Consider the following 20,030-nt stretch of genomic DNA (forward strand, 5'->3'; position numbering starts at 1 on the left):
AGATCAGATGAATGTGTTGGATGATGGCTGTAGATGACATGCTAGTACTTGTGCATCTGTAATTATGACTATATCTGGGACACATTCTGGTGCGTGTGAGTGTCATGCCTGCAGTTTAATTCACTTCCCTGGTAGTGAGCTGATGAATGTTTTAGCTGTCGTCAGGCTGCAGCTGACTGTACAGGCGTGGCTTTAGTCATGGACACTTACGGCATGTCACAGCCTGTAGGAAGCTGCTTGTGGTGTTGTTGTTGTTGTTGTTACACCGGTTTTTTAACTGTTAGACCACAGTCAGAAAATACTGACTACTGGCTTCAGCACTGAGTTAAGTTACTCATTTGGTTGGGTCCGTCTATCCACTGACGTGGATTTTTAAAGGCTGATATAATATCGATAGTTTGGAGCAGGAAAAAGACGATAGCCAATTAATTATTTTTCCCTATGCGTGGTCTTATGGACCTAGTAGTTGTAATGTTTTTCATCATCATTCTGCTTAGTACTCATATTATTTGAATCATTTATATCATCTGCAGTGTTCATTCTGCACACATATATTGCACTTCTGTCCATCCTGGGAGACAAATCTTTAGTCTGTTGCTCTCCATAAGGTGTCTTACTTTTCTCTCCCTGTTTTTTTTTTAAAAAAATTGGGGGGGGGTTCCTGTTCTGATGCAAGGGTCATGGGACAGAGGATGTTGTATGTTGTACAGATTGTAAATCCCTCTGAGTTAAATTGTGGTGCACATGCTCACAATGTCAACTTGTTAAAAATATACATGGCCAGCGATTTAAAGAAAAAAAGAAAGGAGATTTGTTATTTACTCATTTGTCTGTGATCCGTGTTGATTTTTGCCCAGTTATGTGTCATGAGAAGTGCCAATTTGCTGTAGTGGCAGTGTGTGTGTGTTTTGACTTTAGGCGCCTTAAACAGTTTCCACAGGGACTGCCCCGACACTCCCTGCTGCTCTTATCGGAATTTGCTTGAGCCACCTCACCTCTGCATGCAAACAGTCGGCTGCACTGGAGAGCAGACTCTGATAGGACCGTGTTCAAAGGCCACTTCCTCCCCCTCATCTGTGGAAAAGCTTTTCAGAGGCTACAGTGAGAACAAAAGTTGGTTTTAAGAGTGTATGTGTGGGTTCTAAAATAATGAAACGGAAAACACATGCTGTTTTTGGATTGAACTCAAATAAATTACTTTTTTCTTTTCTTCTTATAGTAAGATTACATTATCATAGAGAAAGTGTGATGTGTTACAATTTGTCAGCCAGTTTCTGACAGCAGAGTCAAGCAGTGGTTGTGCCAGTAAGATGATTGTATCACAGGAATAAAAACATTATTTCTTCATTTATTTGTAACAAAGAATCGATAACAGAAAAGTGGAACACTTAACCCTTTCACGTAAAGGACTTTATTTACTGCTATATACAGTGAGTAGATCATGCTCACTGAAAATGAAATGTAGCTGACCTTTTACTCTGTGGTCTGTTCATGAGTTTGGCTCATTGGCCTGTTGTCTTTACCGATCTGTTGTCACTGTGAGATTTGTCTTCTGTTCGGCTTGTTTGCTCAGTTTAAACTGCGGTTTTGACACAGTGGAGACAAGGAGTGGGGCGTGCCGCTACGTCATGTAAAACATTTGCTTTTCTCTCAGTAATCCGGCTTTAGTAATTGGCCAAGGTGGAGCTGCATGCACAGCTATGAGCAAACATGAAGTCCTGTTATCAATTGAGCAGTATGGCTGTGCTTAAAATGTGCTACTTGATTAATCTACCAAACAGTTTTTGCATTTACTGTTTGAACAATGAAAGTTTCAGGTGTTGCGTTGGATGAAATTTGCATTGTGAAAACTGAAAACCATGCAACTCACTGAGAAGAAAAGACTAGGCCCATTCAATGAATGAGGGAATTCAAATTCAAGGACTTTAAATTCCTCAATTGTGTCCTTTTCTCCCTCTTGCTTGCCGCTTGTCTTTGACTCTTAAAGCTTCATCACTGCCGATCGTTGCAAAGGCTTTAATACAAGGTGTGCTGCTGAGGTGGTATGTCGATACTGTGTTCTGTACTCGGGGCAGACTGGTGACATCAGCAGGATAAAATGCTAATTGAACTAGACGTAGATCAAAGCATGAAGGGGTGGGTAGATCTGATGTTGCCAAGACCTTCTGAAGAGTTAATTCTATTGTATGATAATCAAAGCGCCTGAAATAGATCTGTCCTCTGTGTGCGTTTGTTTCAAAAATCATTTCTGGGTTCCACCTTTTTAGTGAAGCATAATATTGTGGTTACATACACAGCTGAGAATGTGGAGTATTCTTTCACCAAAATGTACCTGTTGACCTATTGTTGTTACGCACAGTTTATCGTAACCGCCCTTAATAAAGAAGTCGACTATCTCTGGGATTAGAGTGACAGCCAACACAGTAAATCTGCCATCCAAATATACACCGTTGTGTATCCATGGCGGCCATGTCAATTCATAACTCCTGTTTCAGGTCCGGGTCACCACGCCAGCATTCACTTATTCAAAAGCATCCATACTGTCTTATATATATTTGTAATTTTCAATTGTTTGGCAGCTAACATTTTAGAGCTTCCCACCACAACACATTGACCCTGTGCATTTCATGTGGTACACTCACTTTCTTAATGTAAACCACCATCATATGTAAGAGCCTTTTGGTGTTTTATCTGGATATGTTGCCCCTTTCCTTCTCAACTAAGCAATGGCAGCACTTTTGGAAATTGAGCACATTGCTTATGTTTTTCTGACATTTCTCCTGTTTTTTACATGACCGTGACCCGGAAAACTGCAGAAACATTTACAGCGTACGGTGAATTAGGCTGAGGGGCTTAGTTGAAAACTTGTATACACAGTGTGAAGACAAAATAGGGATTTCTGCACTGGGTGAAGAAACTTGATGTTGGTTAAAAATCAGGTGCTCTTTAAGTTTGGGGAAAGTAGTCAAGTAACGAATAAAAACACCGTCCAGCTCACGCTTGAAACGTTTTAAAATCCATTTTTTAAATCATGGCTGTGCAACGAATTTCGACTTGACTCTTCATCAGTGTAACTTTTATGTATAATTTATTTTTGTATTAGTTAAATGACCAGTGATCTTTTATCGGTGGCTGTACAGAATCCTGAAAGTCGTTGATTTGAGAATCCCAGCTGGACATCTGCAGGGGGCGCATGAGCCCCCCCCCCAAAAAAAAAAAGAAAAAAAAAAAACCCTAATCTAACCCAGTAGCACTTGTTCCCTTGTCAGCAGCTGGTTAGCCCTGCTTTTCTCTCCGACTGTTGGGGAGCATGCTTCAACACGCACCGCTAATACTTTCTCACTGTCTGGAGATCAGTCATACATAGCCAGTGGCCATGTGGAACTAGTCAGTCATTGGGGTTTTTGCTGGCCTCACACCCAGACAGTCTAATTTTGCTGTGAGACAGGTGACTTTGAGGATTCAGGGGAGAACAAAGGAAAAACTACTAATGTTCTGGAGGCAAAAGAGTCTCCGTCTTGCATGGGAACAGTGAGCAGCAAATGAATACAAGCAACATTGTCGATACGATTTCAGAGCTTATGCAAAGCAACCTGATGGGGATGAGATGCTACATTTATGGTCCTCATATCCTCTCCAAATAACATATAACACCGTATTTTGTTTGTTTTACTTGACTAGTCATTTACAATCAGAAAATGATGTAAAACATTCTCTAAAATGCAGTCCTCTGACCTCACCAGTGGCCGTTGATATTGAGGTGATGGCCTCTGTTGACATTTGAAATCTGCCAACAACAGGTTGACACAACACAAGGACCGGGGCTCATTGAATGTCCTTATAAATAAACATGTACGTATGTGGGAGTTGCTGGTATTTAGGAACCATCAGAGTGTACGTGAAATGGAGGCAGGCAGGTTGAACTTGTACGGGTTGTTTTTCCCTCTCGTCTGCCTGTGACTGTTGGTTGTGCTAAGAGAAAACTGTGATTAGTGGTGTGATCATTCCTCTCCTTCGTCTGCTCCCTCCCTCGCTAGGCAAACACAAAAACCTGTTAGACAAGCCTCGTTCCTAATGACGAACAAACACACAGCCAAATGTCAAACACAACACCACCTTCACTTGTCTGCCTTTAGATTAAAGTGTAATTCTTTGACCAACAGAGTGTTGAACCATATTTGACCCATTTATTAGGAGGTCACAACATGTTTAAGAATTGGAGTGAAATGATACAAAATGAAGATACTTTTAGATATGTTATGTTCAGATTTGATATTGACTGTGATGGGTACAATTATTAAATATTCTTTTGATAAAATCCATGTTTAACTTTCTTTTCTCCTTCCTCTCTGTTTCATTGTGCAGTTCCAGCAGTCGGTGTCATCAGAAGTGAAATGCCTCGGCAGAAGCTCTTTCACACTTTGTGTCGACAGTCCTCTTGTCATCCGACAGGCCCTCCACCCCGAAGCTTCCAAAAAGGTAACGGCTCCTACTGCTGCTTTGTTAAACAGGAAAGAAAGTCTGAAATATGCCTGTTTCCACTAGATGTTTTATTTATTTATTTATGTTTTGCTTATTGCAGAGCACTAGCATGTCAGTTAGGGCTTTCTCTGCTCATGGCTCAAGTTAAATTCTAGTGTCCCATGTGGAAACCTTAAACATGTATAACTAGTTCATTTCTAGAAAAGTCCCGGAGTTAAATGTGATGAGCTTCAATGGTAGGATTTTTTTTTTCCTCATGAATGTGGGCATTGACTCACATTAAGAAGTAATGAATCTTTTCCTCCTTTTCGTGTTCCTGGTTAGAACTCTGACACAAGATAGTGTCGCATGTAAATATGTTTTTCTTCAGAAATCTCTTTCATCTCTTTGTCCCCTGGCTGTTCCTGGTCTGTCTAATATGTCATACTGAATACTTTGTCCTTTGTCTTTTTTTTTTTCAGAATCTTGTCCTTCCTGAATGTTTCTTTTCATTTGTGGATGTGAAGAAAGAGTTTCACAAATGCTGCCCCAATGCCAGCCCTGTGCAGAAGCTCACACCCGCCTCCATGTTGGAATGTATCCTTAACTATTAGTCACATTTTATTGATACTCTATGTTGTAAAAACTCTTTTTGATTGTATATGTCAGTGGAAATGATAGTGTTAATGTTTAATATGCAGAATTGTATTTGCAGAGTTTGTAGGTCTTCTTTGCAAATTTAGATTTTCTGATCTTTTCCATTTCCTTGCAGCACGACACATTAGCTAAGTGGAAATAAAAGGCCGCTTAAACATGTCAGTGTCCTTAACTATGTGTGTAGATGTTGGTCTCCCGGCTGTGTCAGAGCAGTCGATGGGGGTGATGGAGGTGAGCAGCATGGCGCAGCTGATACTCCACATCCTGGCTGAGCCTCACAGTAAGCAAACCGCCACACGTTGTAACTGAAATGATCTGAGGGGAACTTCAATCCTGAAATGTGCAGAGAAAGCGGAGAAATGCATATGACCACCAAAGAAGTAGCGTAAACTGTTTGCACCTGATTTTTTTTATTTATTTATTTATATAAAATCAGCACTTTGAAGTCTTTGTCTTGTACCACAACCGTCTTGCCTTTTTTTTTTTGTTGTATGGAAACTGGAATAAACCCTAAATGTTTACAGAGAGAACACTTTAACTTGAGGATGTGGTAGTTTGTAATAGTTTGATTGTATTATTGCTAGTTAACCACCCATAAATGCATATACTTCACAATTCAATACTACTTTTAGATGATTTACTGCAGTATGGATGGATGTAAGATGACTCCAGATATGTTGCAGTGCACATAAATCAAACTTTATTCAGACATCTTCTATCTTGAATGTTGCCTTTGGCTCTACCCCTTTAATAACAGCCAAGTATGTCTTTGGGTGTGACAGGTAACAGGAATGCCTAAAGGCCTAAAACACACACTGCTCGGCAGGGTGAACCTGTTCACTACAGTAAAGAGAGAATGTTGTTTTGGACCCTCAATCATACACTTTTTATTTATTTATTTTCAGACCACAAGTTCTCATGTGTTGAAACAGTGAAGTACAAGTTTGATTCCGGCACATGGTACGTATGAACTTTTCGTTAGATGCACATGTATCTCACTCCAGCTTTGTTCCCACCACACCTGTCTGCTGCTTACAGACCGTTAACCCTCCTCCAGCCACATTCGGCTCTCAGACCTCAGGCCCTTAGCATTGATTACAGCAACAAGGAAACCACAAGTGTGTCTTTAAAGCGGTCCAACTTTGCCATCAAGTGCTTACCTGGCTATCTGGTAGCAGAACACCAAATCCTGCTGCTCTCAGGCAGTCAAAAGCCCGTCACCTTGACAACCCCCCCCCGACATTTAATCATAGGAGTGTGTTTCTGCGTTAAGCACTTACTGTGAGTGGCCTGTGTGTCTGCAGTCAGTGGACAATCTGTTCAAATGAAAACTAAGCCACAGAGCTTTTTCTTAAAGCTATAGTCATCGTTTTAACAATCTCTTCTTAATATTCTTCCTTTCTAAATGTGGTCAGAATGTCATTAATGTTTTCTCTTTATCCTTCTTCAGCAGCAAGATGGAGCCGGTGGACAGCGAGACGGTGATCAGAGCGCGAGGGCTCCCATGGCAGTCCTCAGACCAAGACATTGCTCGCTTCTTTAAAGGCCTCAGTATTGCCAAGTATGTTGGACTTAATGGACATATTCCAATATCCCCACTATTCCACTATATCATTTTTATTCAAAGCTTTCAACATGTTGGTCAGGGTGCAGATTTGCAGATTAAGCTAGTTTTTTTTTTGTTGTGTGTTTGTAGATCATTTAAAGTACTCCTCTTCTTCTTTTTCTTATTCTTTTTTTTTTTTTTTTAATGTCTAATGGAACCTTCCAAGATTAGTATAAAGTGCTAAAGTCATTGGTTTAAAGGCTCTTAGCATTTTTGGCTAGAATAGTTGTTTGAACATCCATAAAACCTCATTATTAGAAAATTATCGACACTAGGATTAGAGCTGCTTTAAGCTTTTATCAGCTAAACTATGATACTACATAAAATATGAAATAAAATGTATAGTAAAAGTAGTTTTAATTAAGTATAAAATTAAATAAATAAATTGTATACCTGTGTGCCAGATAGAAAGTCCCTAAAAAAGGGAGCTCTGCTCTGTTAAAGTTTCACCATTAACTGTGTTCTTACTCATGAGTGTATCTGTGCACCTGTGTGTCAGGGGTGGCGTGGCTCTGTGTCTCAACGCTCAAGGCAGGAGGAACGGCGAGGCCTTAGTTCGTTTCATCAACTCAGAACACAGGGACCTGGCCCTGGAGCGCCACAAGCACCACATGGGCAGTCGCTACATCGAGGTTAGACTCAGCATTTACTTTGTGTTCATACTGTGTGTTTTTAAAGTATGCTGAGCTGAACACTAGACCCGTCTTTAAGTCTTTAGGTAGTTGATGCAATTCTGTAAAATGTCTTCTAAACTAAATGATGATTAAATAATGCTCTTCATGGCTAAACCCAGTTTTCCTCTTTTCTTTTCAGGTCTACAAGGCCACAGGAGAGGAATTCCTCAAGATTGCTGGAGGTCAGATTTCAGATCTTTTTTTTTTTTCCCTCTGCTCTCTTCTCACTGTGTTTGTATGAGGACTTGTGGTGAAAGGCTTTCTGTTAGTGTGAGGTAGACTTTTATTTCATGGCCTTCCCGCGTCTTTGAGGAAAAACAAGACCTACATCTGTAAAAGAGCAGCTCTTCAGTGACCGTAAAACAGGGGATCTCATTTGCGCTCTGGCTCTCTCTCTCTCTCCTGTTACCTGCGCCTTTGACTCATCCCAGTGACTCTCCAGCAGCTTATCTTGGACTAATGAAAGACTCTTTGTGAGGAGCCCCCCCCACAGCCCCTCATCCCTTCCTAACCTCCTCATCCCCTGCCCAACTTTTCAGAGGCCTGTGGGAGAGAAATTTCACTCTCGACTAACAGCAGCTCACCTGTTCAGTTCAGCCTCGACCCCCCCCCCCCCCCCGAGGGAAAGATGGCTACAGGTCGGTGAAAGGGCCGGCTCAGTGTTGATACAAAAGGAGTGTGAAGAGACAAAAGCAGGGCCCGGGGTCTCTGGACCACAGAGCAGCAGCCACCAGTCACACTGAACAGAGATAGCAGACAAAGAAGCACAGTCACACGGAGCAGATAACTTACAGTGGCCGCCAGTCACACTGTGGACTTTATTCAGATGAGTCAAGATCAGTACAGATTGACAGCACGTTGGACTTTAAGCAAATAGTTCAAGCAGACAAGACGGCTGCATTGATCAAAAGAAATGAACGCAGTTCACAGTAAACGTGTAAATGAAAATACAATCCAAAACATTTAGTGTATCGGGCAACATCATTGCTGTTATGGAAAATTGAATTAGTTATTGTAGCTGTTTGATTTGACCTTTTACAATATAATACAAACAATAAATATGGGCTGGAGTCTCCTGGCTGGTAGTAGAAGGAACAACGCAATACACTCTTAAAAAGTAAAAAAATTAATTCTGGCTAGTCAGTAAAACTGTTATTTTTCTTGGCAGTAATAAGCAAACCATGAGCCACTGAACTTTATATCCAAAAACGTTTATTTCAATTGTATATTTTGATCATCAAAATGCTCTTTAATTTGTCTGGACATGTAGTGTAATTTGTTGAATCTACTGTGTATTTTATAATAGTTGCAGAGCGATCAAAGAAAGCCATTAAGGTGAAACAACACTTGACTGATCATGGCACTGTCGGCAAACATACCATCTGTATACATGTCTGTGACCTGAGGTCAGTTAGTTTAACAGCACTACACCAGTTGGGGATAGTTTCAAATTGAAGGGTTGGCTGCAAGAAAGGATGAGACGATTAGTTTTTAAAGTCATATATCTTTAATTTTGCAAGTCTCTCAAGATTGGAGAACAGATGCAGGTGATTGTGTGATGGAGGTCAGTGAATACAGCTGTGTAAAAAAAAAAACGGACTTGTTTCAGCTCGCTGGGCAAAGCCAGTATGACTCTTTTTGGTTGCAAATCAACCATTTTTTCCAGTAAGAACACCACACTTTTGATGTTGTTCTACTTCTTTGCTGCCTAAAACTGGATGGTAATGCTTGCAACACCGGCATTACTGTCTAGATATTTTATGCTCTGGAATAACAAATGGCTGGTTTGTTTCAAACTGAGATATCTCAACAACTATTGGATGGATTGACCATTGAAATTGATGTTAGAATGCTGATGCTACTGTGCCTATTTACAGCCTCACCGAGCTGCCAGCATGGCTGTAGATTGTTTTGTTTCAATAAAAATGTTCTTAACAGATTTTTGTGAAAAACCATGGTGTATATCGATATCGCAGTATAAAATAAGATGCATCCCGGTAGAGGATTTTAGCCACTTCTACTGAGTGATGTTGTTATCTTGAAAGCTTCACTGAACTGTGATCACTGGGATGGTCCTAAGATGGCCAGCTGTTTAATCATTGCTGTCCTCTTGACTCTAGGTACGTCGAACGAGGTGGCCCAGTTCTTGTCCAAAGAGAACCAGGTGATCATCCGTATGCGGGGGTTGCCATTCACCGCCACAGCCCAGGAAGTGCTGTCCTTCCTTGGACCCGAGAGCCCAGTTACAGATGATGCTGAGGGTTTGCTCTTTGTCAAGTACCCTGACGGACGGCCCACCGGCGATGCCTTCGTGCTCTTTTCTTGTGAAGAGTACGCGCAGAACGCCCTGAAGAGGCACAAGCAGATCCTGGGGAAGCGGTATATCGAGCTGTTTCGGAGTACTGCAGCTGAAGTGCAACAGGTAAATTCTGTTGTTAGGGTGAGAAACATCTTTGAGCTGTAAGTTGTTGTCATGATGTGAAAAAAATAAATAATAATCATGTCAAATTCTTAAGACTTCTGCTGGGAAAATGTGCTGAAGGTTTCAAAATAGATGTCATTTAAGAAATACTATTGGTGGTGTTCATGTAACAGGAGGTGGACAAAAGAAAGGTTTAGTTTCCAGCTCCCCTGTGCACGATGATTTATACATTTAGGTTTGTTGTGTAATTTTCAAAATAATATTAAGACTTTTTGAAAAACTGAAAAGGGGATCTTGTGGCGTTGACTTTCTATTTCAGACATTAGCATGTTTTTTTGGGTGTAAATTCAGTACTGTCTGAAACAGAATTCTGATAAATATGTTGACAAATCCATGCATTTATTTTCTTGCAAAAAAAAAAAATCCTTCTTGGGAAAGCCTTTTTGTCATCAATAATGAATAAATGGGTTCACTTTCTATTTGTGATACCAGTCAACATAGGCGGACCAAAAGAGATTGGTAAGGAACTGATGTCATGACAACGAAGAAAAGTGGCAAAACATTGTTCTGACGAAACAGTCGTGACATCCAATAAGTCAGAAGACTGTTGAGTTTGCACAACTGAAAATAACATTTTTATTGCGCAATGCATGTGTAAATATTTTGTATTAATCACCCATAGAAACTGCTGTGACCTTTTTATACCTTCAGCTTGTTCCTGTTGGTTGTGAATGTTCATAACATGATCAACTCTGATTCAACCTTTTTATTTATTTTTTATTTTTTTGGTGTACTTTTTAAAATATGTTGTCTAATTTCCACATGCAGAACATTTCAACGATTGGAGTCGAGCTTTCTATTGACACTTTCTTAATTTGCAGAAAATGAGCAGTGATGACGATTGATTAAACGCCCTCTTCTTTGTTTGCCAGGTCCTGAACCGCTATATGTCCGCACCTCTGATCTCCACTCTTCCCCCTTCACCCATCATGCCTGTCCCCGTCCTCGCCACGCCTCCCTACCTTCCAGCGGCCAGCAGCACCCGCGACTGTGTCCGCCTCCGCGGCCTGCCCTACACTGCCGGCATTGAAGATATCCTGGAGTTCATGGGAGAGCACACCGTTGACATCAAACCCCATGGAGTCCATATGGTCCTCAACCAACAGGTCAGACTGGTGGGGACTCGTAGGCTGTAAAGCTCCATGTCGTAAAACCAATATAAATGTCATCCCCCTTCACGTCTCTTTGTCAGAAATCACTATAGTAGAAGTAAACAAGTATAGCAACGGCTAAAAGAGAAAGAGGAAACTTGGATAAGAAGCCTACTTTACTGTTTTACAATTATTGATTTCCCAACAGATTTATTTTTCTTCAGACAAAATAACACTGATGCTGTTTAGACTTTCTAACCACCACATGAATGCAGCATTATAGTCAGGAAAAATGTAGTTGTATTGCAACAAGTATTTAAGATCTCAAGCTGTGACAGATTCTATAGACTTGAACTTGATTTCCTTGCCCTATACTTTACCAACTTTTAGCCAAAGCCATTATTGTTTGGCAGTAAACAACTTTGAATTTGAATCGTTAGGGTAGATTTTTGCTGTATTCTTGTTGTCATTGTCTTTAATTTATTCTGTCTGTCGTCTCTGCAGGGTCGGCCCTCCGGTGACGCTTTCATCCAAATGAGATCCCCTGACAAGTCGTTTATGGTGGCCCAGAAGTGCCATAAAAAGACCATGAAGGACCGTTACGTCGAGGTGTTCCAGTGCTCCACAGAGGAGATGAGCATTGTGCTGATGGGAGGAACCCTGAACCGCAGCGGCCTCTCTCCTCCACCCTGCAAGCTTCCCTGTAAGTGAACTCTACCAAATGGTTTATCAAGCCACCAATTAAGCCTTTTCAGTAGTATTTGTGACAATGTTTTGATTTTCTGTTTTACATCATGTATTTATGTAATTTATTTATTGGGACACTTATCAACTTAGAAATGCTGCCTGAGCTAGCAGCAGACATATTTCATACCTGCACCCTGCTACTGACCTCCAGTCAATTTAGGTTCAAGGAAGCTTATTTTTCCTCTTTCATATACTAGAAATCTGTAGTTATACTACACAGTTACGTCTCTACCTACCTTTGAAACAGTGCTGCCAGTTGAGGCAGGACTGAATGTAACGCTGTGTACTTTACTCTGTTTATGGTTCATATCTGTCTTTGGTGATTAGATTAGGGTTGTCAGTCATGTGAGAGTACCTTCAATTTTTACTTTTCTGTGTGCGTTTCTTTTTAATGGTCATTGATAAACTAATCTTTACCCATTTTTATCTCAGCTTAATAGTTTCCAGAGAAATGTGGTTTTGCCTTTCACCTACTAGAATTAGAGTGATGGTGCTTTCTTTTTGCATATAGCTTCAACCGGACTAACCTGGAAACACAAGGTCAGCAGTGTTTAGTGTGCCTGTGTTGGCACTGAGGTAGACCACAGCTGCCCACAGCCTCCCACTTGATAGTGGCTGTTTGTATGTAAACACATCTATGATGGCAATTGAGTGTGTTTACATTGTAGGTATGGCAGCCTGAAGGACGCGGTTGGCTCATGGTGCTGTCAAGTTTAGTAGTACATTAGTAGTTTTAACACAAGGCACATAGTTTGTTTGTAGCCTGTTGAAATCCCCATGCAGCATGTTGTAACTGTCCATTTACTTCCTTGTACTACACTTTACAACTGGCAGGGTTGTGCATGCACTGAACACAACATGTAAATGACCACACAACACTCTGTCTGTTTCTGCAGGTCTGTCTCCCCCCACAGCCTATGCTGCCTTCCCCACCCCGCCTGCCATGCTTTCCGAGGCTGCCCTCTACCAGCCCCCCCTGCTGGCTGCTCCCAGACCACATCAGACCGTCACACACAGCCCAGCTCACACTCTGGCCTACTACCCTCCTCAGCCGCACATGTATATGAATATGAACATGAACTACACAGCTTACTACCCCAGGTTAGTACATCATCAGCCACAGCTGCCTACTCGACCATTTGTATCTTCTGCTCTTCTCTAACTTCTTTCCACTTTTGTTCTGTCTAACATCTCACCTCCTTCTCCTAACATTCTCTCTCTCTCTCTCTCTCTCTCACTCTCTCTTTTTTTTTTTTTTTTTCTTTCTTTCTTTTCCCCCCTCCAGCCCCCCAGTTTCTCCTTCCACAGTTGGCTACTTTGCAGCCCCACCGGGATCAGTGGCAGCAGCAGTCGCAGCCCAACCCCATCCTGCTGCAGCCACCGCCTCTTCTGTGCTGCCTCAGCACGGTGCACTGGTGAGGATGCAGGGCCTGCCCTACAACACTGGAGTCAAGGACATCCTCAGCTTCTTCCAGGGATACCAGGTCAGCACATGTTGCACTGAAATAAAGGCGCTAAAAGGTGTTTATAGGGATGTAAGGGAAAATCTATTGTGGTATTTTCATTCAACTGTATGAGTGATATTAGCTCTGTTTGTAAAATGCTCGTACGCTTGGATTTAAACTGCACCTTCTTTCTCGAAGGCCCACTGTGGTGTTGCAGTAAGTTGTGCCATCCAGCAGCCACTTGATAGTGATGGTACATTTAAATGCTGAGCAGAATAACAACAGACATTGTGTTTAGATTGTGAACTCCTCCCTCAGCCTATGACCCCAGATTTTACAGTCTAGAGCTGTTGGACTGCTGAGCTCCCAACCCTGCAGCTAGAAAGATTTACCCGTTACCATTGGTGCTTTTTATTGCAACATTTAATTAAGAGACATGTGTGCACTTGTGCTCTCCTCCCTTTTCTGCGCTGGCCATATTTTTCGCTGGCACTCCAAAGTAGGTGGAGTCATCTGAAGCAGGTATGAACCCTGACGGGTGTGGCTTCAGATGGTTTGGCACGTTGGGGTGGGGTGGGGGGGGTTAGAGGTGGAGGGGTTGAACTGTTGTTGTGGCACAGGTCTTTGGGCTGCTGTTGGTTTTTATGGCTTATGTCATTTAGTAGTGGTTAAATCCCTATACTTTGGTGTGTGTGTGTTTTTGTGCGTGTGTCTGAGAGCCTTACTGTGGGGGGGTAGCCAGCATCAAATTCACACAAAATGAGAACTTGCATTCTGTAGAACTTCACATGCTGAAAACTATTGCCTGTATGTGTTATTATGTTAGGCTTGCCGCGGTATTCGGTGTTACATGGTGGACAGGCATACACTGATAACATTACTTGGCCACCATACCGACCGTTGTTTTGCTTCTTTTTTTTTTTTATAGAAATAAAACCCATTTAGTTCATATCAGTTCCAATATCAGCATCATGTTCATCAAATGAAAAAACAACTCTACTTTGTAAAATACTAAGCCTGTTATTAATTCTTAGTCAGCGATGTACAGCAGCACAGAGTAGCAGGAGTCAGATATCACTGAGCACATGACAGCAAAGGTGCCTATTTAGAAATTTGTATTTAAACCAAATGTTTGTAGGAAACTGGATAATATTAATGAGGCAATCTGTAAACTTTTGTTATGAAGCCATTTGGAGGACGGAATGAAATCGAGGGGTCGCAGCTGGAAGGCGGCACCAGGTGGACACCTGCGGCCCCGCAGCTTAACTGGAGAGGCCAGACGCACAACCATCGCACATTAAATATCAAAGTAAGCGCTCTACAGACGTTGAGCTTATCTTTCCGTATGAAATGTCCAGTGTAATCGGTAACACCAGAGTTTATTAACCGTTGAAGAAAATGTCCTGCCCCTAGTGTGTGTGTGTGTGTGTGTGTGTGTGTGTGTGTGTGTGTGTGTGTGTGTGTGTGTGTGTGTGTGTGTGTGTGTGTGTGTGTGTGTGTGTGTGTGTGTGTGTGTGTGTGTGTGTGTGTGTGTGTGCGTGCGTGCGTGCGTGCGTGCGTGCGTGCGTGCGTGCGTGCGTGCGTGCGTTCAAAGCTGACTCCAGACCTGACTGTTGGCTGAACTATCGTAACTGTATCCTTAACGAAGTGAGTGTGTGTTTTTCTGGCTGCAGTAGCGTCTCTCACACTGGCCCTGGGTGAGAAAACAGTTCCCAGACAAGTACTGGTGTCCTTTACCAGACAATCCCATGCATAATCCCATTTGGTTCAAATGGTGTGTGTGTGAAAATGTGTACTGTTCATTTGTGAAACAATGTGGAGGCCCTCCCACCCTGACTGTGCGTTCATTATGCTATCTGTAGTACGCCCCTGACGAGTACAGCGGCATGGTTCAGATGAGCGAACAGGCCAGGAGTCTGATTCAGCCCAAAGAATGGCTCTGTCTTTAGGGACTCACCCCAAGGTAAGAGGAGCCTCCTGACCAGAGAACCAGCGTGGAAAGAGGGGGCATTTCCTACACTTCAATCACATCTATACGTTTAGGCTTATGCACAACATGCAGCAACGGACTAGCATCAAACTACCCAATAAGCACTGACTTGGTGATTTGCTGAAAAAGGTTACGGTGTATTTTTTACAATACACTACGTAAAGAATTCTTCACTTTGAAATATAGTAACTTCAAATTTATATCTTTTTTTTTTAACCCGCAAATCACCAAACCTGTGCTTATTATGAGTTTGACCACACTAGTAGTGAATGAAATCAGATCAGCGGTTGCATTTATATTTGTTTAATTTGTTGTAATCTACACATCTTGCAGAAACATTGCAGCTTCCTATTTAAGGCTAGCATGAAATATCACATTTTATGTCCACTATTGATACTTTGTGCAACATAAGCTATGGTAAGTTCTTACCATAAGAACAAATCGATACACATGAGCCAATATACACATTCTACCAATCTAAACAAGAATGCCCGATCTAGTCAACATGGTTCTGAGCTCCTGACCCGGCATGTCGGCCTGCTAATTCCCAAACAAATCTGCCTCATGACTGAAGTCTCTCCTGTATCCCTGTTAGGAGTGCTGAGTCCTGACACTTGCATATTACACAGAATGTATGAAATATTAGGGAAATGTATTGCTGTTTGCTTCTTTGTTAAACCTTTTGATGGCGTGACTGCAGGCAGAAAATGCTGGACATTGTTCTGCAGCAGAGGCAGATAATCTGATTGCAGGGTTTTCATTCAAAGTCAACATTACCGTATGGGATTTCACTCACTAACACAGCCTGAGCCCGAGAGGAGGAATCAAACCAGTATATCACTCTGGTTTCACGTGTTGCATAGAGAGCCTGCAGACATCAATGTCCTGCAGTGACGTGAAAACTATTTGTATTCCTCTTCCTTAAGGAGAATTGAGACCTTCACAAACAATTACAGATAACGTGGTATTTTACCACTCTTTGTTTGTCTTCATTTCCTCAAAATGTTGTCAGCTAAAGCGTTTAGTTAAAAGCTTGCTGTAGTTATATTTCACCAAACTACACGGTTTAAATACCAAGCTCACTAAACTGAACAGAAAAAGATAACATACGTTCATGTTCTGCCTCTGCTAACAGAAGAATTGATTTAGGATCACTGATAACATTCAGCACTCGTCCTACACTAACCTCATGAGTCATGAATGCATCGTCTCCCCCTCTCCTGCTCTGACATCCTCTTAACTTTTTGACTTGATGGATTTTACTGCCGTCATTGCTAATGTGATCAGTGAGTGATTTCATATCTGCATGTCTTAAGGAAACTTTTTCTTTCTTGCATCAAACTTTATTTTGATGCAAGCCGTGGATGCATGCAAACTAATGGATGATTACTGTGTGGCATCACAACCTGCCTTGTGGGTTTCAGGTCCTCTGGGAACAGCATGTACTCTGCTTTCGCTCTTTAAGCGCTACCTATTAATCTTGTTTTTCTCTACCTAACTGAACCGGTTTGATGAGATGCTCTTTTCAAAGGGCATTGTTCATCCTCTGCTTTGTGGGCTCCCCCTGGTGTTTTCACGGTGCAGCTGCATCAAAACAAGTGACACTTATTGTCTCACGTGTTTGTGTTGTTTTTATTTCTTTTTCTGCAGCTCCAGCCAGACGCCGTCCTCATCTTGTACAACTTCAGTGGCCAGTGCAGCGGCGAGGCCTTGATCACCTTCCATAGTGAGGAAATTGCCAGGCGGGCCGTAGCCGAGCGCTCCAACCACCCCTTCTACGGCCAGCAGGTCCACTTGGTCCTATGTAACTGACCACTAGCCCTTCATCTCTTCCTCCTCCTCCCTTAATTTAAGCTCAAATTGAGGTGCAGTCTCCTCGAAAGTGCCTCCAACAGCTTTTCCAGTTGATCCCAGTTCCACTTAAAACGGCTGTTGAATCGTTTCCTTTCCCATGATCTGCAATTATTAACACAAAACTGACGCTGCTGGCTGCGACATTCCTGAAGCTACTGTTTGAGTTTGGACATCCACTGGTGAAGCAGCTGAAGTCGGTAAAGCTTAATGTTGGCTTAATGACTTTGTGGATGTCACACACAGCATTTCTGTGTGTTTGTGCCTACTGTAATAGCTGGTTAGACGGTGTAGAGCCTGGACAAATATGCATGTATATTTAAATGCTTTATCGATGTGTCCCCCGATATGACTGTACAGATGTTCATCCTGAAATGCTTGAGGCTGTACAAACCACTTCTGCACACAATCTTTTCTGTTTATTTCATCATTTTTACTCTTAACCACTACAAGATTTTGACTTTTCAGAGTTTATGATTTTTTGTGTTAGCTCTATGCAAAGTGTATGTGCATGCACAATGTTTATTGAGTTGATGGTCTCCAAAAGTGTAGTGGTGCCATTAGAAGAGAGAGAAAGAAGCCATATAAAGACTTGCTGTACTTCTCAACTGTCATGGATTAATTTGAACTAACCTGCAGAGACTGTTGATTAATACTACAGCAACACCAGATGTGCCAGTGTACCATCTAATTTGTAACTGTATTTTATTTTCTGTAAAAAGCATTTATGTGTGACATGCAGTATGTCATCCCATTTAGATATTTTCCAAGCACTACAGATTTATTTGTTCCAAAGAGTTAAGTGACAGAGCGTCTTTAACAGAGTAGTATGACAAATTGATTCTATTTTTATTAATCCCATTTCCGTACAATGTTTTTGGAGATGATGTTATGAAATATAAGGACAAAGTCATATCTTTTTCTAATGATCGACCGCAGCTACTAGATCTTTTCAGTTTTGGTTTGCAGTCTACGATCAGTCTATAGCTGCATTAATTCCTGCTTATGACCAGAGTACTGTGTAAAAGCTGCATGAGTTTTTCCTGTGACAGGCCTGCTGACAGCTGTCTTAGTTTGTGTGTGTGTGTGTGTGTGTGTGTGTGTGTGTGTGTGTGTGTGTGTGTGTCCCCCCTTTGCTGTGCCTACAGTACCCAGAGTGCAATACTGGCCCAAACAAGGCTAAGTCAACCTCTGGTGGCAGAGGAGATATTTGTTTATTTTTTTTTGCAAGTTTGACACTTGTATGAATTTAGATCTGTGTATAAGACCAAAAAATAAATAATGTTGACTATGGTACATGTTTCATTTGGTCTCAGTTAAAGAGATGAATTCATAAGGTACCAATACATTCAATAAATGTTTCCCAAACATAAAAAAAATATATTTTCTTTTCATAAAGGGAATAAATCGAGGGACTGGAACCAAAGGGACACAAGTGTCATTTAGGGAGAATATGAGTATTAAATATCAAATGAAAGCTCTCAGTGAGATACTTTCCGTGCCAAAAGTGCACAACTGAAATGTTGACCCGTAGGTTGTAATTGGAAGAAAACCGAGAGGCGTAAGGGTGAAAGTGGGGTTTGGTCTGCTCTAAAAAGGCGTAAGCTCATTGTGCTCTTTTTGACTTGACAAAAGACATTTTTATCAAACTCAAATCAGCTGCCGTTGCCATATTCTGAACATAATGTTTTATCTGTTTGTAGTATCAGATTCACTATAAAAACATTATTGCTGCAGTTTAAGTTGAAAAATATTCATTACAAATTTTTTAAATGGCCAAAGAGTGAGAGAGGCCTTTTTGGAACAAACATTTTACCAATACTAATGCAGAATATGTTTGTTTATGTAAACAACTGTATACCACATTCAATTGAATTAAAGGTGCTCAATTAAAAATTCAGAGCATTAATATAGTAGCAAACAACTATTTCCAATGTAAACATATAGTGAATAATCAAAAAATATTTTGATTATTCACTCTTCTAATCAGAGTTTCACTGTGCTTCAGTGCATGCGAGTCGTTGCGCCTCACTGTCGAGCCAATGGCCGCTCTCTGCACTGTGTTCCTATAGTGTTACACGGCGTCATCGTGGAAATGTAGTGCTCAGCCTCTGGTTCCCCTTCATGTAAACACTGTTAACCCTGTCAGCACTGTTGTCTTTGTTTACACTGTTAGTGCTGTTAGCACCGTTAGCATCTAGCCGCTGGCTCAGCAATCTCTGATGTTGACAGCCATGTGGCGGCAATAGATATGCTCTGAATTCCCTACCTGTATATTTTATTAATGACATTTCAATCAACACTGAAAAAGATAAGAATTCTAAGGTACAAGGAACTTATCAAATCAACTGTTACTGTTTTTTTTCTTTTCGTTAAGTGTTTAAAAACATTGATGAACACAAGCTAATTGGTATAACTGCAAGTACATCAAACTTTTTTTAAGACTTTTACTTACAAACACCCATATCCTGTGTTCGTCTGAAAGGTCGCTCTCTCGCATGGAAACAGCAGCTGATTCAAGTTTGATCAAAATTGTTTTGGCTGTCCTGTAAAAACTGATACACGTCCCATTGGCTCCAAGCCCTGGAAATACAATTTATAGATACAATGTCCTTTAGTAAAATAGTTCCAGAGAATTCTATTAAACACCAAGGGTATATATTTTACATCTTTGTAGCTAATTATGCGTCAATATTTTATTATTTAACGAAGCCGAAATCCAGATAATAAAAGACAAAGTGTGGATTCAATTAAAAAGTGGAGTAGGCCTATATGCAAATTGCGTATCTACTCATAATGAAAGGCAACATTAGACACATACCACACTGCTGATGTTGTCTCATATGTGCCGCTTCCTCATTCTGTTAGAAAAGGTCTAGCTTGTCTCACAGTCAGCTATGTTTTCTTGTGTGATCCCATCTCGAGCGTATTTTTTGTCACACCCATTGCCCTCAGTAGTTTTCCACTGTCACAGTTGAAATAATCTTTACTCGCTAATATTCAAAGGCTCCAAAGAGGTGACGAGC

At 41.3% G+C, this 20,030-nt stretch overlaps 1 protein-coding gene across 4 annotated transcripts in view; it reads left to right on the top strand.

Annotated features, from left to right (window-relative positions):
• esrp2 (epithelial splicing regulatory protein 2) overlaps positions 1-20,030 on the top strand; it is a 302,417-nt gene that overhangs the window by 3,548 nt on the left and 278,839 nt on the right. The window contains exons 4-18 of one of the 4 annotated variants that reach the window (XM_068730195.1): positions 4,366-4,479; positions 4,944-5,058; positions 5,303-5,398; positions 6,024-6,078; positions 6,569-6,679; positions 7,224-7,356; positions 7,538-7,580; positions 9,519-9,820; positions 10,753-10,986; positions 11,476-11,674; positions 12,615-12,819; positions 13,004-13,202; positions 14,350-14,472; positions 15,026-15,126; positions 16,804-16,892. In XM_068730195.1, the coding sequence (XP_068586296.1) occupies positions 4,366-4,479; positions 4,944-5,058; positions 5,303-5,398; positions 6,024-6,078; positions 6,569-6,679; positions 7,224-7,356; positions 7,538-7,580; positions 9,519-9,820; positions 10,753-10,986; positions 11,476-11,674; positions 12,615-12,819; positions 13,004-13,202; positions 14,350-14,472; positions 15,026-15,112 (2,016 nt within the window). In that variant the 3' untranslated portion in view covers positions 15,113-15,126; positions 16,804-16,892. Of the gene's footprint in view, positions 1-4,365; positions 4,480-4,943; positions 5,059-5,302; positions 5,399-6,023; positions 6,079-6,568; positions 6,680-7,223; positions 7,357-7,537; positions 7,581-9,518; positions 9,821-10,752; positions 10,987-11,475; positions 11,675-12,614; positions 12,820-13,003; positions 13,203-13,663; positions 13,686-14,349; positions 14,722-15,025; positions 15,127-16,803; positions 18,298-20,030 lie in introns of those variants that run through there. The other 3 variants (XM_068730196.1, XR_011105049.1, XM_068730198.1) reach the window with 3 other exon arrangements.

The sequence above is a fragment of the Cebidichthys violaceus genome, unplaced genomic scaffold (assembly GCF_023349555.1).
Source record: "Cebidichthys violaceus isolate CVI_PGR_0920_01 unplaced genomic scaffold, fCebVio1.0.p SCAF_5, whole genome shotgun sequence".
NCBI classification, from domain to species: Eukaryota; Metazoa; Chordata; class Actinopteri; order Perciformes; family Stichaeidae; genus Cebidichthys; species Cebidichthys violaceus.